This window comes from Vulpes vulpes, chromosome 1 (genome assembly GCF_048418805.1).
Source record: "Vulpes vulpes isolate BD-2025 chromosome 1, VulVul3, whole genome shotgun sequence".
Taxonomy (NCBI): Eukaryota; Metazoa; Chordata; class Mammalia; order Carnivora; family Canidae; genus Vulpes; species Vulpes vulpes.
In genome coordinates this window covers 111,334,899-111,360,393 of record NC_132780.1, presented here as the reverse complement: position 1 = coordinate 111,360,393, position 25,495 = coordinate 111,334,899, and the positions used below count along the sequence as shown (strand labels likewise).

The 25,495-nt window shown below is 34.2% G+C and overlaps 1 protein-coding gene across 25 annotated transcripts in view; it reads right to left on the bottom strand.

The window, feature by feature from the left end:
- Positions 1 to 25,495, bottom strand: part of DZIP3 (DAZ interacting zinc finger protein 3) — an 86,651-nt gene that overhangs the window by 12,560 nt on the left and 48,596 nt on the right. For 16 of the 25 annotated variants that reach the window (XM_072722466.1, XM_025990013.2, XM_072722455.1 and 13 more), the window contains 11 exons: positions 24,336 to 24,953; positions 22,514 to 22,546; positions 21,440 to 21,609; positions 20,623 to 20,667; positions 16,480 to 16,505; positions 14,047 to 14,212; positions 12,641 to 12,730; positions 12,360 to 12,487; positions 4,428 to 4,496; positions 1,951 to 2,047; positions 371 to 474 (listed from right to left, as the gene is read on the bottom strand). In XM_072722466.1, the coding sequence (XP_072578567.1) occupies positions 371 to 474; positions 1,951 to 2,047; positions 4,428 to 4,496; positions 12,360 to 12,487; positions 12,641 to 12,730; positions 14,047 to 14,212; positions 16,480 to 16,505; positions 20,623 to 20,667; positions 21,440 to 21,609; positions 22,514 to 22,546; positions 24,336 to 24,953 (1,546 nt within the window). The remainder of the gene's footprint in view (positions 1 to 370; positions 475 to 1,950; positions 2,048 to 4,427; positions 4,497 to 12,359; positions 12,488 to 12,640; positions 12,731 to 14,046; positions 14,213 to 16,479; positions 16,506 to 20,622; positions 20,668 to 21,439; positions 21,610 to 22,513; positions 22,547 to 24,335; positions 24,954 to 25,495) is intronic. The other 9 variants (XM_072722483.1, XM_025990019.2, XM_072722487.1 and 6 more) reach the window with 4 other exon arrangements.

Genomic DNA, 25,495 nt, shown 5'->3' with positions numbered 1-25,495 from the left:
TGTACTCCAAAGGTGTTTAAAATCAAGCATTAGAAATCAATTAGAATAAGTTTTTCCACTTAGAATCCAAATTGTTTGGTAAGTATCTGGTCTTCATGCAGGTTTCTGAGACTTTTTATCTACTTCACTACAGAGAAAGGGAAAAAGGTGTCTGCAGCTATTACTGTACCCAGTAGACTTCAGTGCTTCAGCAGAAGCAACCAGGTAAAAGCATCAAAGTGACTAAATGACTTTTGAGGTTTAAAAAAATAAAGGTTTGTTCACTTCAAAGACTGACATCATACATGTAAAACACAGATTCTATTCAGCCTTAAAGCCACTCGTGAGTATCTCTGAGATAAAGACTCATTAAGGAAGAGGTAAATGTTACCTTGCTGCCATGTGAGTCACCCTGGCAAGCTGACTGAGGCATTCCTTTTCAGTCTGCTCTAGATGAAGCAAACCAAAATCTCTACGACACTGTAAGAAATACACCTACGGATTTTTGAGAGAAAGACAAAGAAGTTGAAGGTGTCTTTGTAAATGAACACATTCTTTTTTCAACCATTTCAAGTAAAGTTGAAGCGTTTTTCAATCTCTTCCACCACATGAGTTTCTTGACCGCCCATAATACATTATAAAAACTCTGATTAAATCTGCAATTCTAACTTTTCGACTCAATGGTTACTGGGTTAGTAAACATTCCAGAACATTAGTTTTCAAACTTGAACATACCTTGGTATCACCTCAGAAAGTTTAAAAAATGATGCCCTAGTCAGAGACTCTAATTTTATTGATACCAAGGGCAATCTGATTAGTGGGATTTTTAAAAGTTCTCGACTAACTCTAAAATTTGGCCAAGTTTAAGAACACTCAAAAGAAGTCCCACTATTCGCTTTTTTTTTTAATTGATGAAGGGTTAAGAAAATAATCAGACCACACAGGAGGACCATGCAGTCTCAATGGGCTTTGGGAGGTAATCTAAGAAAAACTAATGGAGGTCCAAGCAGCTATCCTGCAGGTTTGAGTCTGTCTACCCATACCCTTCTGCACTATTACTGCTGCATTGCTCACTTGGCCTGTTTTTTTTCTCACTAATCATTCAATATTCCCTGAAAATAGGTTATATTCTAGGGCAGCATTAAGTGTTAATAAAATAGCAGAGTAGAAATAAACTTTCTGACTAAAAGCAGTGAGAAATAAAATACACAAATTTGAGCTCTTAATGTGATCTGAGGGTTTTGTTTTGTTTTTCGGTTATAGCTAGAATTTTACTAATCTTCAGGGATTTTTGGTTCAGGTATCATTCCTTGATTGTTGACCTCCAGATTTCCAAGCATTCTGCTAAAGAATATAGCTTTGGCATGACAGATATGGGAAGGTTTATAATCTTCTTAATGTTAGTGAGCTTTCTAAAAATTTGAATCTCCTTATTTATCAAAAGTTTAGTTATCTATAAATAAAAATTTACATACATATAATCATATCTTTTGGAAGAGACCCTAGCTGTGGTGTTCTAGGTCTTAGAAGAAACTGAGTGACATTCTGGGGGCCTAGAAGGTAAGCTGGTTTTTGAAATTAGAGTGTATGATGCATATGTGGTTTTGGGAAGATCTATGTAGAAAGTAATAAAGAAAGATTATCTCCAGAAGCAGTAAAATGTTATTCTTAGAAATTTGGCTTAGTAACCTGGCTTCATGAGGATTTTCCCAAAACGTATGTATTTGCTACACATACTGATGCAGACCAATTTCCTCAAGTCACTGGGGGAAAAACAACATAAAGTTATCAACATTGAAGTAATCATGTACAAAATTCCAATGAGTCAAAAAGCTTAAGAGTTGAAGCTATGTTCTTCTGGCTAGTCCTAAGATGAATTATTTCTGTTCACTTATAAGTCTTTTTTTCAAATCTTTAGTATACAAGCAAAACTTCCCTCCCCACCCCATCTCTCTCTCTTTTTTCTTTTACCTCAGCTGTTAAAGCTCTGCTAGTTTCTGCATTCAGTTTGTTTAAGTATGTTTTAATTGTGCTTTCCAGATTATGCTTCTCCATTTCCCACTGAGATCTGAAATATATGATCATTAAAGAGTCAACAACACTGCAGCAAAGACAGACTTTTCACTTTATTCAGGAGGGAGAAGGACTGAAGCTATTCACGGAGTAAGAAATGATTTCTTGTAAAAGTTTACAGTATATAAAAGCAAGAGAAGACATTACTTAACCCTTACTGTTTTCCTTTATTACCAAGAGCATAGAAGTTTTAAAATTTTCAACATAGGGACTAGGATTTAAAACTTGACTCTGAAATAAAGTTGTCTGAGGATGAATCTGAGTTCTGAAATCTAATTAATGTGAAACTTTGGGCAAGTTACTTCTCTGTATTTCAGTTCCTTTACATATGAAAACGGAGAACACTGTATTATTGACCTCAAAGGACTGTTGGTGAAAACTCATTCAGATAATATACATAAAAGCATTTTGGGTTTAGTGCATATTAAGTACTAAATAAATGTTAGCTATTATCATTAAATTTCACATAAAATTTCTACCAGCCTTTCTATATCCCTAAGCTAGCAACTACAAAGGTTTTTATCATCCCTGCCCTTGTGGCATTAAAGCTAAACTGCTACATTAAAATATTGCACTGGTTATCTCAGGATCTCAGCTCACATTCAACACCTTAGTATGAAAACAAATTCTACAAATTGAAAGGGAGAGAAGGAGATAAGATTATTATTTATGAAGAACATTATAGAGAAAGACTACCTATGAGATTTCTCTTTTTCCTATCTCATTTCAGCTTCCTACATCCAAGCCCCAAACTTCAGGGCATACAAACCAAATTATGTCTTTAAAGGAAACAATTAATTGGAAATATAATATTGTAATAAGGACTTTTATAAAGGCTATCCTCAATGTTTTATTAGAAACACTCAGATGCCTGCTTACTTGACAGACATTGATGAGAAGTTTGATAAGACAATATACTGTTAATACCACTATGGCCAGAGTGTTTTGAGGGAAAAAAATATCCAAGGATATATATTAATTCAACCAAGAGGAATTATTATGCATTGAATATTGTGCAAAAATGCTTATAAGAACAAGAGAAAATTCTGACTCCATCAAAATTAAAAACTTTCGTGCTTTCAAGAACATCATCAAGAAAGTAAAAAGACAACCCACAGAATGGGAGAAACTATTTGCAAATTGTGTATCTGATAAAGGGCTTGTATCCAGAACATGCACAGAACTCAACAAAAAACAAAGAACTTAATTTTAAAAATGGCCTAAGGATTTGAACATTTTTCCAAGGAGATACACAAATAGCCAATAAGCACATGAAAAGAAGTTCAACATAATTAATCATTAGGAAAATGCAAATCAAAACCAAAATGATCTACTACTTTACATCCTCACAAATATTTGTTGGATTATCTGCCTTTATTTTACCAATTGTAGTGGATGTGGAGAAACCAGAATCCACATCCATTGTTGGTGGGAGTGTAAAATGGTTAGTCAGTTGGAAAAGTTTTGGTAGTTCCTCAAAAAGTTAAAAAGAGTTTACTGAATGTTTCAGCAATTCTACTTTCAGGTATATCCCCAAGAGAATTGAAACTTTATGTTCATACAAAAATTTGCTGACAAATGTTCATAATAGCATTATTCATAATAGTGGAAAAATGGAAACAAATGTCCATCAATTGATGAAAAGGCAAACACGTTATGGTATATCTACACAATAGACTGTTATTTACTCATAAAAAGAAATGCATACTGATACATGCTACAATATAGATGTACAATATAGTAAGCATAAGTTAATCACAAGAGGCTATTATATGATTACATTTATATGAAATGTCCAGAATAAGGAAAATAATAGATTAATGACTGCCAGAAGCTAGGGGAGGGGAGAATGAGGAATAACTTCTAATTGATCCAGGATTTCTTTAGGGCGATAAAAATGTTCTGGAATCAGACAGAGGTGATGGTTCATTCAAAGCTAATGAATTGTAGAATTTAACACAATGAATTTTATGCTATAGGAATTAGATCTCAAAAACAGTTGTTATAAAATTACCTACAGGCAAAAATATGTGAATCAGAATAAAATTCAATTTCATAAATCAGTCACAATTAGCAGTATCAATTAGGGCAAAGAGATAAGAACACATAAGCTCTGGTCCCTGGCTAGCTTGTCATGGGACCATAACTTTGCTAATTTAAGCTCAGCAGCTTTCTAGGGCCAGAGCTAAGGTGAACATACCTCCCAATTTGCCTAGGACACTTTCAATTTGTAACTGTTGTCCCAGTCTCAATTTCATGCTCAAAAATGGCCCAGACTGGATAATAAATTATATGGCTATCCTGGAACGTGCTGAGTGGAATACCTAAGCGTTTTAGAGATATACATTCAACCAAAGCAAGGCTTAAGTTTGTACCTTTTCATGGATAGTTGGTCTTTAAGATTCTTGATTTCATTATCTTTAGCATGGCTCTGACGCTGTAATCTGAGAAAAGATGAAAGTGTTATATATTAGAAATTATTTGTCATAATACAGTCAGAATAGCTCTACTTGTAGCTGAGGAGGGACTACGTATGACCATTTGGGGCCACAAATATTGAGCCTGAAACTAATAAGACTTCTACAACTAATCCTTCTGAAATTGATGTATTTATTTTTTCCTAATGTCTGATTCACAGACTTCCCAAAGAAAGTAAGTACTAAGTTCTAACCCCATCAATCCGAAGCCAAAAAGAACTTGTATCTCCAGTTTGAAGACTCAGAAAAATGTTTTTAGCAATTTGTACTTTAGTTTACCCACGAGAAAACACAGATGGTATGTTCTGATTTTCTAGGCCTATGGAAGGATTGAGAACTTTAACTTTCTTACAAAGTTATTATGTCAAGTCATATAAACTACTGACTTGGGTTAAGGGTTAAGGTCTGAAAGAATCAGATATTACATACAGAAGTAACAAAGCTGTGTGCAAATAATTTTAATTAAAACAGTAAATTTTAACTAGGGAGTCACTGACATGACCTAATCATGGGAAGATTGGGTAAAAAATTTATATAAAATTAGCTTAAAATTAATATGCAAGAACCTACCAAGAGAAGTACAAAATAATACTTTTTGGCTGATATATGTTCACAAACCATTTCTGATATTCCTTCCTTGTCCTGCTATGTATCTCCTCACAACTAAATTTTTATACTGACCCATTAATTTGCTATAATATGAAGAAATTTACAGCAAAAGCATATTTCTCTTTAAGTTCTGCTATGTTCAGAACCTTGGGATACAGAGGAATTTGGGTTAATATAAATTACTAGAATGACAGCATTAAAACAAGGACTTTAAATGTTGGCTGGACTGCTTCCTAGTAGATTTCAGAGATTAAATTACCCACTCACCTTTACTCCAAGCTTCTTAGAAGCTATAGAGACTTACAATCAATGTGCTATAGAAGTGAAAATGCAATGAAGAGAAACCAGGTCTATTTCTGCACAAAAGAGATCATGTTCCCAAGTAAAGAAGAAGGAAAACAAGCTTTATTACTATGGTATGCAGAGAGCTGAAAAAGAGGTAGTAGGAGTTTTTAAACTGACATTCTCCTTCCCTTTGTGTGCTTCCATTACTCTAATATTTTACCGAGCTCTAGTTTAGAGTGGGCAGTAAACAGCTGATAGTGGTGGTGGGGAGTTCAGAAGACCTGGGCTCTTAAATAATAGAGGATAAGATAGGTATATTTCCTGTCATCCAGCTTGGATAGGAAATAACTGTTCAGGCACTCGTAACTTCTTAGTCCTATTCTTCTCATGAATAACATAAGGGTAAGATTAGACATTCTTTTCCGCAAGATCTAAAGTTCTGAAGCTTACTCTGGTTGGCTATCAAGCTTATTATATGGGTTTTACTGACAGTAATTACTTTAAATTTAGTAAGTGCTTACTGTGGTTTGTTCAAAATATGTTGCTATTATATAAATCTTCTTGGTTAATTTTGCAATTATCATTCACAAACACTGTAGGACTGACATTGAATTACACCAAAGAAAAAAGATTCTTTTGCTTCCTGATAAACACCACATTCTAAAGTAAAAGAAATCCACATTTTACAATTTAAAAATATTTTCATTTTTGTCATATACTCTTGGAACATGTTTAAGTGAATTGAACAAAAGCTTAAAAGCTATATAAGAACACACACTATGCTCACTCATTTCCTCTTAGCCTACATGCCCTGTGTTTTCTCTAATCTCATCCTACAGAGCTAAGGTTCAATATTGTCTCCAATGAAGTTTCCTTACCACAAAAACCACAATACTCTTTTGCCCTACAAAATCCCTATTAAGTAAGGCTCCATTTGACAGTTATTTATAGGTACAGTTGGCCTTGAACAATGTAGGGGTTAGGGATACTGATACCTACCCCTAGCAAATGCAGTTGAAAATGTGTATATAACTTTTGACTCCCCAAAAGCTTAGCTACTAATAGCTTACTGTAGACCACCAGAACCTTACTGGTAACATAATTAATGTTTTATATGTTATATGTATTATATACTATACTCTTACAATGAAGTGAGAGAAAAAAATATTACTAAGATGATCATAAAGAGGAAAATACATTTATAGTACCGTACTATATATATAAAAAAAAATCTGCCTATTAGCAGACCCACATAGTTCAAACCCATGTTGAATGGTTAACTGTACTTAAAAAAAAAATGTTAAACTTTCTGGGATAAATACATATTCATGTGCAGGTGTAAGAAATAATACAGAGGGATCCCATGTACCCTTTACTCATGTTTCCCCAATGCAAATGTCCTATAGAACTATAATATAATAACCAGGATGTTGATAGGGATATAGTCAAGCCACTGAACAGTTTTATCACAATACCTCATTTTGCTCTCATTCCCATTTCTTCTTCCTAACCTTGAATCACTAATCTGTTTTCCATTTTTATTATGTCATTTAATAATTTTTAAAATGTTATTTCAAGAATGTTATAGGAATAAAATCATACGGTATATAAGCTTTGGGGACCAGCTTTTTTCACTCAGCATAATTCTGTCTACAGGGTCTGTAGTATCATCACTGTTTCATTCTTGATGGTGGTATATAGGTCCCCCTTTTTCTTTCTTTTTGTTTTGACAGAGGTGTATCAATTTTATTGATATTTTCAAAGAAACAGCTCTTTGCTTCATAGATTTTATTTTCTGTTTGCAATTTCATTACTTCTAATCTTTATTAATTCCATCAGTTGTTTTACGTTATTTTGATTTCCCTTCTCTGGATTCTTGAAGAGGGAGCTTATATTAGATGGAGTCCTTTCCTCTCTTCAAATGTGTATATTTAATGCTATAAATCTTCAAAGAAATGCTTTAGCTATGTCTACAGTAAATTTTCATATACTGTATTTTAATGTTAATTTAGTTCAACATATTTTTATTTCCTTTCAAATCTCTTTTTTGACCCACGGATTGATTAGAAGTGTGCTGTGTAGTTTCTAAGTGTTTGGAGATTTTCCTGTTATCTCTCTGGTATTGATTTCTTGTTAGACTACATTTTGATCTGAGAGCATACTTTGCATGACTTCAATCTTTTAAACTTGAGGTTTGTTTTATGGGCTAGGAGTTGTTTTTTTTTTTTTTTTTTTTTTTTACTGGAAATAGGGAAGTTTTATTTTTTAATGATGGATTTAAATACTTATTTGTGGACACAAACAAATTCTCTAAATTCTTTTGGCTTTTTCTTTCAGGATATGTCCTAGTATGGTACATTTCCTATGGTCACTTGAAAGCATATGTATCCTGCTCTTGTCTGGTGAAGTGTCCGATAAATGTTGATTAAATCCTGTTGGTTGATGGGGTTGTAGAAGTTCTCTATCCTTACTGATTTTCTATCTAGTAGTCCTACAAATTCCTGAGAATAGGGTGCTGAAATCTAGGACATTATAGCTGTAGGCTTTTCTATTTCTCCTTACAGTTCTATCAAGTTTTGCTTCATATATTTTGAGGCTTTGTTGTTGGATACATACACTTTTAAGTTGTTATGTCTTCCTGGTGGATTGTTCCTTTCATCATTATGTAATGTCCCTCTTCATTTTCAGTAGTTTCTTTGCTCTGAAGTCCATTTTATCTGATACTAGAGTAGCCATTCCTGTTTTTTAAATTTTTCTCTTTTTAAGATTTTATTTATTTATTCATGAGAGACACAGAGAGGCAGAGACATAGGCAGAGGGAGATGCAGGCTCCATGCAGGGAGCTCGATGTGGGACTAGATCCTGTGACCCCAGGGTCAGGCCCTGGGCCGAAGGCAGCGCTAAACCGCTGAGCCACCTGGGCTGCCGGCCCTTCCTGTTTTTTGATTAATGTTTACATTGTATATATTTTGCCATTCTTTTATTTTTAACCTATGTTGATAAAACTGAAATTTCTTAGAAACAACATATTGTTGGATTACAGTTTTTTATTTTTAAAATCCCCTGTGCCAGTGTCTTTTAATTGACGTATTTAAATCATTTACATGTAAGGTAATTATTGATGTTTGAGCTTAAGTCTATCATTTTTTGTTTCTTGTTTCTCTTTTCTTACCTTTTTGTGGGTTATTTGAAAGTTTTTGGATTCACCTTGAATCCATATCTCTCTCTGTAGCTTTTAGTAGTTGCACTTGGTATTGCAATATGCATATATAGTCTACTGATAGTGAGATTTTCCCTAGTTTCATATAGGTCTCTTTACCCGCTACACTTTTAAATTACGATTGTTGTAAGTATTTCCTCTACACGAACTCCACATAAGATGGTATTATAATTTTTGATTCAAGCATCAAATATGATTTGAGAAATTAATGAGAAACAGAATGGACTCTTATTATTTATGCCCCCCCTTCCTCATTCTGATGTTCTTTTTGAAAAATTTCTATTATTTCCTTTATATTTATAGACCTCCCATTTAGCTATTCTTTAATGGTAGCATTAGCAACAGCAGATTCTTATACTTTTCTTTTGTCTGAGACTTGTCTTTATTTCTCTTCTTCCTAAAGGACACTTCTGCTGGATATAGGATTCAAGATTCTGTTGTTTTTAGTTTCCTTTCTTCCAGTACTTAAATAATGTGCCACTTCCTTCTGGCCTCCATGATCTTAGATGAGAAATTCAACGTTAGGGGATCGCTGGGTGGCTCAGCGGTTTGGTGCCTGCCTTCGCCCCAGGGTGTGATCCTGGAGTCCCGGGATCAAGTCCCACATCAGGCTCCCTGCATGGAGCCTGCTTCTCCCTCTGCCTGTGTCTCTGCCTCTCTCTCTCTCTCATGAATAAATAAAATCTTAAAGAAGAAAAAGAAAAGAAAAGCAATGTTATTTGAATTAGCATTCCCACATGTTTTTTTCCTCTGGTTCTTTTGAGATTTTTTTTACTTCAATTTTCTGTAGTTTAGTTATGTGACTTGGCATGAACCTCTTTGGGTTTATATTAGTTGGGATTCAAGCAGCTTCTTGAATTTGTAAATTTATGTATTTCACCTCATTTCTTTTAACACTCCCTCCTCCCAATCTCTCTTCTTTCCTTCTGATATTCTGGTAAGAATTTTAACTCTTTTATTATTGTCCTACAAGTCACTGAGACTTTGTCCTTTTTTAAAAATCTTTTCCCTAGTCTATCCTCCTCTCTGCTGTTCAGATGAGGTAATGGTAATGTCTTTTACTGTTGAGAAATGATATGGTAGTGAATTTTCCTTTTTGCCTCTCATATATAGACAGGGCACTACAGAAATTAGCAACCAATAGTAGGGTCTGTCCTCAAGTTCACCTGATCAATCCTCTGTCATCTTGAATATTATTATATCCAGCAAGATTTTCAGTTACTGTATTTTTTAGTTTTATAATTTCCATACTTTATTATAAATTTTTGCAAGGATTTTATAGCTTCTTATTTATTTAAAGAGAATTCAATTTTCATGTTGAAGCATTGTTAGGACAGTTGTTTTAAAATCTTTGTCAAACAATTCTCAAATCTGAATCATAATGTTGCCATTTGTTGACTGTCTTTTCTTTCATGTTGTAATTGTCCTCGTTCTTTGTATACCTAGGTATTTTGGTTATTATGAGACTTTGGATTCTATTTTAATTATTTTAGCAAGAAGACCCCCTGTTGCCATGTAGTGTGAGGGCTGAGTGGGTGTATATGTTTAGCATCTCACTCAGCCCTGCTAATAACATCCCACCAAAATCAGACATGGACCCTCTGCCTCAATGCAGATGAGTGATGTGGAAGTTCACTCTGCTTTTTAGCTCTGAGTAGGGTAAAAAAATCAGCTTCCTGCTGGGCCCTACTAACTGCTTTTGCCTGGTGAGGAATGGAAGACCAGCTGGATACTCAGGACTGCCAATACTACTCCAGCAAGGAAATCTGGTTTCTGCTATCTGCCAATGTCAGAACACACTACCTGCTTCCAAGGGGTGGTATGGGACCATTGGTGCTTGAGTAGAGTAAGGGGATAAGCCAAAAAGGTTTTGGGGTTTTATATCTTCCTGATCCTTTGGCGAGAGGAAACAAGCTTTTCTACAAGTCCCCCACCCTACCTATTGGCTGTTCCAGGTTGGTAATTTCTGCTACCCTGTCCATATGAGAGGCAAAAAGGAAAATTCACTATCATATCATTCCTCAAATACCAAAGTCTCTAGACCGAGTCCAGTCTGCTTTCTTCTACCTTTTAGTCTTCTTAGACTTGCTTGTTGTGTTAAATCTAGGGTGTTTTGGTTGTAAATAGGAGGACTTGCAAAGAGTAGAACTACTACTTCTTGGTAGAACTAGAAGTCCCTCTGTTTTAAGTATATTTAAACAAATTAATCTATATTCTCCATTAGCTCACTATGTCTGACATGTCTTGGTATCTTCTACATGTGCCTTACATAATTCTTCTCACACAGCAGGCCCTTGATAAATGGTGAATGTTCAACACTGAATGTTCCTTGTATGAAGATATATGCACCCCCTAAGATGGTTTCTTTATAATCTCAAGCATACAAGGGTGTCTGGATCAGCTATCAGAATTGAGGAAGGATATCCTCAGATGGTAAAGGAGAGAGGCAGCAGCTCATCTGCATGGATGATATTACTTTTCTGATCATTATATAACATATGTCTGGATTGGTCATTGCCTTTCAAGCTAAAATACAAAGTTTTTTTTTTTTTTTTTTTTAAAGATTTTATTTATTTATTCATGAGAGAGAGAGGAGAGAGGCAGAGACACAGGCAGAGGCAGAAGCAGGCTCCACGCAAAGAGCTGATGTGGGACTTGATGCTGAGGCCCTGGGATCACGCCCTGAGCCAAAGGCAGACGCTCAACCACTGAGCCACCCAGGCATCCCTGAAGTGTGGGTTAAGTGATTATAGCCAGCTTAGATTTGCCAAAGCTATCTTAGGTCCTAACCTCCTTGAACTTGAAGGACCTCTGTGACTCTAGAAGGGATAAGCCAAAGTGTTTTTAACTGAGATTATGTTACCAGCGCTATGGCATCTGCTCCCCAAGAATTCCTTCAAGGTGCATATCATATGTGAGAGATAATTTAAGACCTAAATCTCTGCCAAATATTTCTCCAATTTCATAATTAATACTGGACTCCAAGTTCTAAGATATTCCTTAGAACTTGTCTATTCTACTAGCAGTCTAAGAACTAACAGATTTCAAATTAGACTTCATGAACAACTGCTATCCTGTAATATTACCATTTATTAAAATGTATCATAAATAATGTTATTATTTCAACCGATACTGACTGGAGGCTGTAATTAGTACAAAAAGAATATAACAAGGCCATTCATTTTTTCCCTATGAGTCAGAATTTTTAGTCTGAGGTATTTAATAATTAAGATTGTTATGGGAAATGAGACTGTTGGGAAGGAGGAGTCTGTAGAAATTTGATTCATTTTTAATCTCTTGGTCTTGGAACACAAAAACTCTGAGACCAATCCAAAAAAGCATTCAAGTGATTTCACGGGTGGCTTTGAGGAATGTATTCAGTATATGCTATAAAGAAAAACAAATCATTGGTCATATTTTTATAAATTATAATCATGACCTGAAAGTTAATTTTCTCCTGTAATTCTATTATAATCATACTTGTTCAGCCAATACATGTAAAGCTTAATATATAGAGTGAGCAGTTGCTTATTTCTCAATCCAGCTGGCAAGGCAAAAATATAGTTGGCTTCTAAGCAAGTACAGGCCTGTAGTTCAGCAGTTCCTAATGTGTAGTCACAATGCCACCTCGTGGCTACAAACGGATTATCTTTTAAAGATAGTGTTCATTATGGAGCAAATCCAGAATTTCCTGTTATCAACAGATTTGCACTTACTTGGAAACCTTATTGATTCCAAAAGCCACTTGTTGGTTCAGAGATGCAATGATTTTGTCTTTCTTCTTAATCTGCATTTGGTTTTCTTGCCACCGAAAAGTCACTGTTTTCAATTGTCTTTTGAAATCCTGATCAATGAAAAATAGTACTTCACAGTTAATTCTGTTCAAGTCACCATAGTCTTGAAAGAAAAAACGGGTTCTTCAAAAAAAGAAACTACCATTAAATTGAACATTTCAATACCCCTGACTTGCTTCAGATAGAATGGCAAAAGTACTTACTTCACACTGATAGTGTAATTTATAAAGCTGTCGTTGCCGAGCAAGCTTTTCCTTCTCAGTTTCTCCATATTCTGCTTTGCTGGTTGAGCCCTAATGAGCGAATGGAATATGCATGCCTTATTTTCCTCTAAAAAAACCCCACTACTTCTTTAGTTAAAGGGGATTTAAAGTTGTCATCTAACTCCTACTCATGCAAACATCACTTCTCTGATTGGTGCAGATAAACCCACCTCTCCCCAATTACAGCATTCACTAAACAATCCCACGGTTACTGGTCTTCTGCACGCCTACCATATTTTTAAGCCTTTTTCGGTATTGCTTTCATTGTTGTTAAAAGCATATGAGGTAGGCACTTATTATTCCCACTTTAGAGATAATAAAACTGAGTTAAGTAACTTACCCAAGGTTTACACAGAAAGTGGAGAAGACTGAATTCTAACTCAGGCAGTGGTAAGTGTCCAAACAATTATTACTCAGTACCACCTTAGTTTAATATTCAACTGCTCCACTGGATCATAAATACTCTGATCACAAAGACCATGTTTTAGCATAGCTCTTGACAAAAAGTGCTAAACGTTTTTCGAATAAATGAGGGTGTAAACATTTTCCAAACCAAAGGCCTCATATTTAAACTTCAGTCTGACATTCAAAGCTAAGACTGCCATTTCAGTTAAAATATACATATTCTATTACAATTAGAAAGGGAAAAGATGACCATTATCAGCCATGGAATCATTTTTACTAACTGTACCCTTAGACAATCAATATTCCTACATACTGTGGAACAGGATATCATTAAATTACATTAGTATAGAATTCTACATTTAAATCAAGTGATTTTAACAGAAAAGTCATATGCTTTATCTGATTTAGTGTTCTGCTGAGCACTTAAATCATATTCCCCTGTACCTTCACATACAGGTACATCATTCCCAGCAGTGACTGCTAGTAAGAAAGGAAACAAAGGAAAAAAAAAAAACTGTTGTACATTGTTAATATTTTTGTAGACATTTCATGCTTACAACCAGTTTATTTTTTTAAAAATGAAGTAGCTTTGTTTTAGTAAACTATTTTTCTCAAAATTGTCAATGAAATGAAGACAAGTTTTTTCCCCCTTGTGATTTCTGAAAACCTTTCGCAAGGGATGCATTTGTAATCAACACTGCCCATGAGTTAAAGCCAGGAAATGGTTTGAGGGTTAACGTGAAAAGTTTTGGCTCCTAAGGTTCTTTTCATCCTCCATTTATCCCTGTCCCTCCCCCGTTCTGTTTTTACTTGTTCATCACAAACACAGAAACACAGTACAGACACTAGGCTAACATGCTATTCAGAGTCATGGAGAAAACAAAGGTTAACAACTGTTTCTGGAAGGAAGGCTGGGCTGTACTCTCTCTGATCAGGCTTACCTGCTCTATCATGTCCAGAATATGCAATTCATCCAGGCTATAGAACTTGTCTTCAGTTGCAGAATCCTCTTGGATATCACTTGCATCATCTTTCAGAAATCCACTGACTGGGTAGAGATTGGCTTGCTCTTTCTTCAACTGCTCTTCCTTTCCTATCATATTTGGGCTACAGTGGTGACATAATCAATGTAATCTTTTATAATGGTTGAGTGTTTTTCATCTAAGCCACTGCTTCCTAAATTAATATTTTATTGATCTCATGAAATATTCTGCATCAGAAGGGTTCATGGCCAAAGAAAGTTAAGACAGTGCTCATATTGTGTATTTCTCATTACAATTCATAATGAATTTATTTAGCATTTATGAGCTATTACTCAATTAAGATATGTACTCTGTTCATTCTAGTGTTACCAAGAATTATGAGATCATGGAGTTCATTAACATCAGTTACTTTTAGAGAAACAATACTTTGGGAAATATTGAGAAGCATTTCCAGTTATGCTATATTATTTTATCATTATAGCATTCTCAACAAGTAGGTTGACTTTATCAATTTCATTGCTTTAGGTCCAATGTACATTTAGATAGAGGGCTACATATAGCAACATAGAGTAGATTTAAATATGGAGGTTTCTTTGGTAACAGGACTTAAAGAAACTGCAGTGCTATTACATGGATTTCAGTAACTAGAAACTACTAAAAAAAGGAATGAAAATACTGCAAATACAATGACAGCTAGTTTTATACCTATATCTAAAATTTAGATGTATGCTACTATCCTTTCAAGTTGTCCTACTATTTATAGCTATAAATTTCCTTCTTAATCTCATTAAATGGAAACAAGAAACAGTACTTTTACTTGTAACATGATATAAATGACTTGATTAGTGAATAGAAAGAAAATAGATAATTTTAGGATGATTACTTCTTTTAGGCACTTGAGACCTAGAAAACAATGGCCTCTAATGCTTGTAGAGTAACTTGTAAAACAATATAAAATAGTCTTAGGTATCACTGAGGTATTCTAGAATGACTCACATTTTGAGAAACATTTGGAAAGTTCAATGAAATCAATTGCTTGTGTAGGCCACTGGATTCCAAACCCAATTAATTTTCCAAATTATCTGAAGAGCTTTTCTAAAACTATTATTTTTGCAGGTCCCCTGAGAACTGCAAATATATAGATCAATTTGTAATTTTGAAAACATCTAGATAATTCCTAAATTTTTAAATTTTAACAATAGCAGTGTGACAATACAGGAAAACGCTCGTATCAGTAAGAAATGAAAACTATAGCACATAGAGGTAAAATGAAATTTGGCATTAAAAACACTTGAACAAAATGTTGAGGGAAGAATGAAGCAAATGTGGAAAAACAGTGTAATTACTGAATTGGGATGACAGGTACATATACTAGTGTAAATGTATATTCTTTTCTTTTGTGCATATTTGAAAATTCTCACATGAGAAAAAAGCTCCCTGGGTAATTTGATGATCATCCAGATTTGGGTCTATATTTTAGGTAACATAAGCAAAATGATTGATAGCACTGTTTCACTCTTCAGTAAGTTATTTTTAAGGCATCTAGACATGGCTTGAAAAGAGCAAAAAACAAAAAGACTATTGCTCTAGTATTGTTTTGCTCAACTTGCTGCCAGAGAACATGAAAAACTTAGATGATGAACCATTTACTTACCATACAGATCACACCATTATCAATAAGAACATATCAACTACACGTGAAGACTTTATGGTTAAAATATGTTCTTGCTACCATTTTAAAGATATCTTAATAATTTATGTTTTCACAGTGAATTCTCTAAAGTTATGGACTTTCAATTAACAAACTTTTTGGTGGGTATAATGAATCTCTTCATTACTGTCTCCCCTACTTCCACCCCCCACTGCACTGTCCTCAATCACATGGTTGTACAATCCAGTGATCTTCAGACATTAATACGTTTCCAGTAAAGGTTCAAAATTCATGGTTAACAACCGGGGATTAAAAACAGCAACAATAACAACAAGCTGTGGATTAAACAAACCAACTCAAAACAAACTCTTTTGTAAAAGGTCATTAGGACAAACAATGATCTGTTCTCTAAGGTTAAATCGTACTTAAATTTAGATTTGGCTAACCACAACCCAGATGACATTTTAAAAGATTTTATGCTGGAGCCAAATTAGTCTTTGAATAAAAAAGCAATTAGTATTGGGTGATTCTTGAGTGCCTTATATAAAAATGGTGAGAGATTCTATTTTCCCAAAGTAAATGATAATTTAACTTTTTGTCATTCTATTAAAAAGTGTCAAGTTATTACAAGGAACTGTACTTTCTTCTTTTAGAACACCTTCCAAGGTAAGGCTGTGTCATACTGGCAAAGCACACTTTGAAAATAGTAATAAAAATTTAAAAATTAAATAAATACTTACACTTGTTCTTCTTTTGATTCCTTATTCTGAAAAACAGCATCAAGAATTAGTAATCTATATCAACTATGTCAGTACAGCATAGTGATGTGACTGTATTTAGATCAGTGTTTCTCTAACTCCTTTTTACCACAAGCAAAATAAACACATTTTACATCATGATGTAAATGCACTTATATATAAATCTTTATACATAATATAAAACTGCAATTTAAGTTCCACTACATAAATTTTACCCATATTATATGTGTTACAGACTGCACTTCTGTGCCCCTCCTAAATTCATATGCTGAAACCCTAACCCTCAGTGTGACGGTAACTGGAGGTAGGGGCACTGGAAAGTAATTATGTTTAGATGATGCCATGAAGTCCTCATGATGGAATTAGCAGCCTTATAGGAAAAGACCAGAGAGTTAGATCTCTTGCTCTGTGTGTTCTCTCTCTCTCCCCCCACCATGTAATGATACAGCAAAATTTAGCCATCTGATAAGAGGGCCCTCAGCACACACCAAATCTCCTGACACCTTGATCTTGGACTTCCCAGCCTCTAGAACTGTGAAAAATAAATGTTTGTTGCTTAAAACACTAGTCCATGGCAGTTTGTTATATCTCTGCCTGAAGAGACTATGTGATGAATTCTGAAGCTTTTTTTATTCCTATTAATTCTATTCATTTTATAAAATGGTAGTTGTGACCCACTAAATTAATTTTGCAACCTACCACTGAGTCATGAAACAACTTAAAAATTATCAAGATATTGGAAATAAATATTGGGGCCGAGTTTGCACCTACTGGTAATCTTTGGCCAGGGAATGTGTGATTCTCCTTCATGGAATACTATACTAACTACAAGGGTTCTTGAAAATCTACACATAAGGTAAAAGCAGATGGATATATTAAGAAATCTTACAGAAAAAGAAGTGTTAGGGAGATCACAATTAGAAAGAAATGTTAAAAATAAAACCCTAAATTTTAAATTCATTAAAGTAAAATTATAAAGGGAACATACTACATAAAGATAATAGCAATAACACTCAACATATGCTAATTAAGAGGATTAATTACTCTTATACATTACCCTTCTGTTAAGAGTATTATTTATTTACTCTTTACTTTTACTTTTACAAGAATTAGAGTATTAACTTCTACTACCACCTTTTATTTATAAGAAACTTCAGGGTCTTCTTCCCCATAGATTCCAAGATGTACTTACAAATTTGTTTTGCCTTACTGTCTGTACACTAAGAGAATTTTTGCATCTCAGTGTCTGATCAGTGTCCAGTACCAATTTGATTCTACAATTTAGAATTATCAACTCCTACCTTGATTCCAGTGTACCTGAATAACAATGGAAAGACATTTGGTTGTTCAGAATGAACATCTAGTATAGTTGAATAGTTTCTGAAACTTTCTAGCTCTTCCCATGACAACTTTTTGTCAACACATGCATCAGCCTGTTTTACATGCATCTCAGTAACTTCCCGTCTGTAGAGAGCACATCCAATTTGAAGGGCTAGATTTATTTCCTGCCATGTTTCTTTCTTTTTCAAAGGCTTCATCACAAAGCCTTCTATTCGGGGATCCCTGGGTGGTGCAGCGGTTTGGCGCCTGCCTTTGGCCCAGGGCGCGATCCTGGAGACCCGGGATCGAATCCCACATCGGGCTCCCGGTGCATGGAGCCTGCTTCTCCCTCTGCCTATGTCTCTGCCTCTGCCTCTCTCTCTATCATAAATAAATAAAAATTAAAAAAAAAAAAAGCCTTCTATTCTTCTGCCATCTGCTTTACCTCCCCTCTTTCTATTCTTAAACTTTAATTCCCTGGGGGGGGGGTGGGGGGGTGGGGGGGGAGTGGGAAGGAGGATCTAATTAACTCCTAAAAGAGTTATTTATAATTTAGAAGCTAAATACTAAATTCCTAACTGAAGAAAGTGTTAACTACAAAGTCTCTCTACATACTAGTTACAAGTTATCTGTACTGACCCCTCTATTTGCTACACAATTTTTACTTTTTTTTTTTTTTTATCATATTCTTCCAGAGTCTCTCAGAGATCTTCTTAGGATTTCAACTAATTTAGGCAGAGATATTGCAAAATAATTAAGAGAAGACATAACTTCACTTCTAGGGACTTTGTTGTTATTCTGTATAACACAAGCTAATTTCTGTATGCTAGAATTTTTCATGAAGGAAACTCCTGATTAGAAAATGTGATTGACTTAGCCTTTTTTTTTTTTTGACTTAGCCTTTTATAACTGGTTGTTTACACTATAACTAGACAATACTTTGTACCTACAATAACAAATGTATATTATATTAGTAGGACCACTATATATAAAAGTCATATGCAAAAATTTCAGCATTTTTAGGTTCTATCCTTTAGAATTTAGATTAAAAAATGTAAGATCTCTCTTCTAATGTCCAAATCTCATTTTGATATAATTATCTTCAGAGTATCTCAACTTCTAATAAAATAAATTAGAAAAAAACTGAGGTTATAAATAAGAAAAAACTTCTTGACATTTAATAAGACATTTTTAATATTACTACCATGTGAAATTTTGAGCTGTGTTTACATTTATTTCCAGTTGCGTTTATTCCTGTTTAATTACAACTTGTCATAAAAGTGGGACTTTCTAATTAAAATTGAGAATTTGAGTAACCATATTTTAATTTTTTGGAAGAGACAAACTATATACCTTTGGAAACAAGATTTGTGGCCTGATAGCTGTGGATTTACTTGGCCAGTTTTATGTAGTATTAGACCTGGGATTTACTAAAATTACTAAAATTTTTTGCAATAATTAAAAATTATCAGTGAAACTAATGGACCAGGTTGTGTTTTATCATACAAGAATTGCCTAAAAGTCAGTCATCTTATTCATGTCTTTTAAAAACATGATTTTCAAAATAAATTTTGAATGAAATGATAAATTTTAATAAATGATGGTTTGATAAATATGAAAATGGTATTGATATTTCATTGATCATAGTATAAATAACCTTTATTTTGTTCTTCACCTAAGTGTTTGCTAACTTTCCCTTGTGTTTTCATTTATGATTAAAATTTGTGTATACTTTCAAAAGATGAAATAAAATGGATTTACCAGATTGTAGTTGGGCAAAGAGTCTCACTGAATTTGTAATATAACCTACAGAGTACATCTAGATTTTAAGTATATGCTTCAGGCCAGAAAATAACACCTTTTTCTCCCCCACCATAAGGTTTGCAAAGCCTAGTGGTTAGCTATATGCTTGATTAAAAAAAACTCAAGTCCAAATCCATAGGAATCTACAAACATCAAGAGTGAACCAAAATGTAAATGAACTTTGGTGGACTATGATATGTCAATGTAGTTAATCAATTACAACAAATGTACCACTCTGCTGTGGGATATTGATAATGGGAGAAGCTATTCATGTGTGGAGGCCAAAGATATATGGAAAATCTCTGCACCTTCCCCTCAATTTTGCTCTGAACAAAAACAAAATTGCTCCAGAAATATAGTCTTAGTTAAAAAAAAAATTAAGTCAAAAAAAAAAAATTAAGTCAAAACAAGACTCAACTTTCCTTTGTAATTTTCTAAGCAATTAAAAGACTTTTTGCTAAAGCTGTTACTGACAGTAACAAGAAGTTGTTTATTTTGTAACAGGCAAAACAAAGAAAAGGCATGAATGAAGCTTCTTGAATTTCTAACATTTTTGTACATTACTGCATTGTTGGCAGAGTCTTAGACACAAAGGAGAAAATCAAGATTTCTTGAGGTTTTGAAAAATGCTTCTGAATATACCACTAGAAATATGATGGGAAGCTGTTTTTAAAACACTGAGTAGGCATTTTTTAAATGAAAGAAGTATGCAGAAATCAGTGAAATTTCCAAATAACTATTTCAGTTTCTTGTTTGTCTATTTAAATGTATAATTATGATTTAGATAAGTAAAGTAAGACACATTGTGAGTTTGAATCATTCAGGATCTAACATACATAGACTTCTCTATAACCACATATTCAATGAACCTATTGACATTTTAAGTCATTTATGCTCTAGTCTACTTGAACTAATTTTAAGTTCTAACGGTGAATCCATGTATTAAATCTAAGTGCTCATAATTAGACATCCCTCTATTATAATGCTAATACAGTCACTTACCTTTTTATTCTTAGTCTTTTTCTTTTTCTTTGGTTTACTCTTAACCTGACAAGAAATAAATTAACATACAATTCAAACTGTACAAGAAGTTTTTTGCAAAATAAATTTCTTCTAACCACTGAAATCTTTTATCTTCTAATATTAAACATCACATTTGCTTCTTCCTAGATTATTTAGAAAATTTTCATTTTCACTTTTTAACCTGTCTTCCACTCCTGAGAAATCTTTATCTATAAAGGAATAACCTGTAATATCAATGAATAGGCTACAGAAAAAAAGTTTACAGATCCCCATCTGCCCATGTGCATGCATGAGCCACAAAGGAGGAAGGGACTTCTAAAAAGAATCAACATATTCAAGTTCATAAAATGAAAAATTAAGCCTGGGAGTAATTTAGTGGCCATATAATAACCCTTAAATAAACCATTAAATAAAGATTCATCCTGTAAGATTTTAATTCTACCTATGTGCAAACAGCATTGAAATATCCCTGTTTTCTTCTCTCTTCTTCTATTCCCCATTATGCTTTCTTCTACTTTCTATTAACTTCCCAATTTCCAACCACTCAGGATGAAAAAATATGTTCAGAAATCTAGCATAGTGCCTGGCACATACCAAGTGTTCAGTAAATGCTGGAAAAATAAAAGGCTAAGGCAGGAAAGACTTTGGAAGAAGCACTGGGGAAAGAACCATTCCAATTCAAGCTCTGTGTAAACACTATGACAGTAAGATTATATGGGATGCTATAAGTAGAGCACATGCAACAAACTAAAGGCCCTGATTCAATTCTAATTTAAATATTAATGGGAGCTTATACCTCCTGGAGATCTTTAATAGATTCTGTTGAAGATTCACTAGGTATTGATGCTCCATCTTTACTCATTTCTGCTAACTGTATTTCAGGGTTTGATTTCACATTTATATTGTATTCCATGAGAGGTGGACTTAGTTCTTCTTCCTCATTCTGTAACTCTTCTAGTTCAATACCTAAGCGTTAAAAACAAAACACTCAAAATCGAGATACATACAGTTTTAGCCTCTTATCACTATTATAAACAACACCCCCCCTCCGACCCTTTGCCCCATAAAACATCATCCAGGAACTGAAATAGAAGACATCTTATTCTGTTCCCTCACTAGATGAAAATGAAATGCCCATTTATCAATGACCAAACAGGTACAGATACTACCCTAGAACCAATCAGTACAAACCCAAATGCTAAGATACTTTACTGTTATCTTAAATAGACTCTAAATATTAGATATTCTGGAACTTAAGGCAACTCTAAATACTAAGTTTTTGAGGATTCTGACATTGCCCTATTAATACTGTAACTAGTATAATTTTAGAATAATGAACATTTTTTTCTCACTTAAATATTTTTATTGCTCAAGTATAATTTTACTCCAAACAAAACCAATAGTGTTTTCTTATGTATAATTTTACTTTCACAATATGAATTACATTAAAAAAACCCACAAGAACACAAAAATATAAATTAATTACCACCTGGCAAAAAAGAGTATACAGTTTAACAGTGGAGAAGTTAACCAGATAAAAGCTACATAAGCTAAAGAGTGGCATATACGAGCAGGTAGAGGGAGCAGGTAGACACTTCTGCCTGATGAAATATCCAGTGTGTTAAAAAGTCAACAAACTAAACTATGCTTGGGTAAATCCTGGAGCACGTGCACTAAGACCAAAGCAGAGTACAAAGGCTCATACTACATTCAGCTGACCAACAGTAATTTGACCACATGATTTTCCAAGTTTATAACAAATATTTATAGTTTATTACAGTTAAACTGATCACATAAAATGCCTGTAAGTATCCCCTAGCCGTCCCAAGTTGAAAGGTCACCTAGGTATTTTGTTTTTAAACATACTTACGTTGACTGCCAGTTATTGATTGTAGAGCAATTCCTATGACACATAAAGAAAAAAACTTAAGCTGTATAATTGCAAAGGCAACCAAAAAATACCTGATTGGGACTAAGAAAAGGAAGAAGATTTTTATGTTGCATCAATTAATTTTATAACTATAAAATCAACCTGCTTCACTCATGATCCAGTTTAAACAAGGCATAATTTTTAGATTATAACATAAAGGTTAAAAACTCATGTTTAGGGAAGAAAAAAAATTTTGATAGCTCCTAATAGATAATGCCTAGACTATAAGCCCTTTAAAACAAACAGCACATTCTTACAATTTAAAAACTCTAAGACTCTAAGTCTTACTCATGAAATAGTAATAGTGAGTTATGAAGCAAGCCTCCATTGAAAGTTGGAGCATTTTTAGCAATATAAATTATCCTGATCAGCCTCCCTTTCTCTTGTTCATAAATATTTATTAAACTACAATACATCAGGCTGTATGAGGTTCTAGATATTGAATGGTGAAGAAATAAGACAACCTTTACAGTGATTTAGTGGGAACAGTGGATACTAACCAAACAAATGAAAACAGCTACTGTAGTAACTACTAGGAAAGCCTCTATTAAAGGGACTTGAACCTTTTTGGTCTACCCGAGAACTGTTTGAAATGCTTTGTATTTATTTAGTGCTCAAAAACCTCCCAAATATTACCTTTATTCTCATTTGTTATTAAAAATCTTAAATTTAAAAAAGAGTCTCTTAGGTCAAGGATTCTTGCATGACTTTCTTATATCATCAGTCAGCATTCTCTTCTTTTATGCTCAAAGAAAGCTCTCAAAGGTTTAGCAGAAAAACACAATGGTATCCCAGAACCTCAGTAAAAGGACTGTTACTGGGCAGTAGCAAATCTCCGAAGAAAATCTGTATTAGTTCAACAATTACCAGTTACATACCATCAGTGTGGTCATCAGTTGCTCACTAGGTAGCACAACTAATAACTGGGACCAGGAAAAATCACCCAGAATAGCTCAGTAAGGGGTTCAGTGATGCTGACATGCCTTGAACTCCACTCCCCATGAGGACAACTGAGAAGCTATCCAGGAATGTAGGAAGAAGGTCTGAAGTCTTTCCCATATCAAGAAACAATGTCTGAGAATGGCTACTGCTGACCTTGTACTTGCCTAAACATTATTCGATTTTTTAAATTACCCATGGGTGCAGCCAATGGATAGCTGCCAAACTTTTAAACTAAATGTCATGGTTCTACTGGAAAGGAGAAAACATATACTCATGGTATCTAAAAGGGTATCCTTGAAATACACAGTACCTGTATTCCATGCTTTTCCTTAATTTTATAGTAGTGATAAAACTCCTTTAACTTAAAAATCTTCCATTCCTTTCTGAAAACAAAAACTTCTCAACATGACAAGAGAAATCCTCTTGAATATATTCTCCATTAACTTTCCCCTACTTTGAGCTCAGTAAGGCAAAACTTTTTAGTTCTCTGCATTACAATTATTTTTATGTTTCTATAGCTTTGTTCTTGTTTCCTTCTGAAATATCCTTCTCCCATCTTCTTCACTGGGCTAACTTTTACGTGTCATTTAAGAATTCCTTAGATATTATACTCTCCAGAAAGCTTTTATGGAATCTCTTAGAGTAGGATTTCCCATGGCATCCTGGAATATCCCTAGCACTATGATTTTTATTAGTTTCTTGATGAGTCTATCCTCCCAAGAATGTGAGCTCACTGAATCTCCTGCTCTTAGCACTGTGTGTGGCACATAACAGACACTCAGTGAAGGTTTACCAGCTGAAGTAAGTAATTATTTTGTACCTTGTTGATAGCAGGATAACATCCTCTGGATGATTTCTGGTACTGGAATGCCTAGGTAGATGGAGAGTTGATGGTAATCAAGGGAGATATTCTCAATGGGATTCTCCTTCACTTTCTCAATATCCTCTTGCTTCATCCCGAGGCGCAGAAGAATATCTGAAACTTTTTTCCAAATTGAATTGAATTGTGACTCAGTGAGACCATTCATCAAAATCTCACTAAGGAGGATATCCCTGTATTTGCACAGCCTCAGGATGTCTGCAGACTTAGAGAGATCAGAAGATGATGGTTCCATATTCCAGCCTTTTTTGGGTGCAGGGAATACATTCAAATGTTTTATGAGAGCTAAGAGGAGGTACAAGTCAAATTGTTTGGACTGTGGTAGCTCCTTGTTTGGGGGATAAAGCAGATGCCATGCTCCACCCAAAGGATGATTGGTCCAAAGATGGTTGTAGTAGGGTTCCAGCACATTCTTGTGTATAAGCAGCTCTTTTTTCAAAAGAGGGGGTGGCATAGCCTCATCAAATATTTGCCGGACAATGTCAGTACCAGAAATGATAATTATATGAAGCAGATGATAGAAATAATTATAATCAAGTTTGAAGATAGGCATTTCATCTGAAAATGAATTTTGAGAAGTCAAAACATTCCACATTAATGCTCTTTCTCTATGTGGTCTCTTGTATTACATCCTAAGCTCCTGTAGGAAAGGGACTATTCCAAGAGAATGAAGTATGATACAATGCTTTGCCACAGCCAGTGCTCAATAAGCATGCTGTTGTCTACCTGTCAAAAAAAAATCCCAACAAAAACTAGATATTCCCAAGCAGAAGTAATCACAAAGACTAATCACCACAGAAGCCTTTCAACCATCCAGGGTTTTGTTCAAGTAAATAGCTTTGGCAACCATATGGCACTAAAGTATTGGGCCTTGGAAAATTCCGAAGACTGTCAAGAATGGTAACTGCCAGTGTTTAATTATATTTTGTTTAAGTAACTATATTTTATCTTAATCAGCACTGTCCAGTAGAACTTTCTGTGATAAAAATGTTTTAGATTTGGTGTGCTAGCCACTGAATACCAGAAATGCTGCTTTTCTAACAAAGGAACTGAATTTGAATTATATCTCATTTTTATTATTTTAAATAGCCGCATATAGC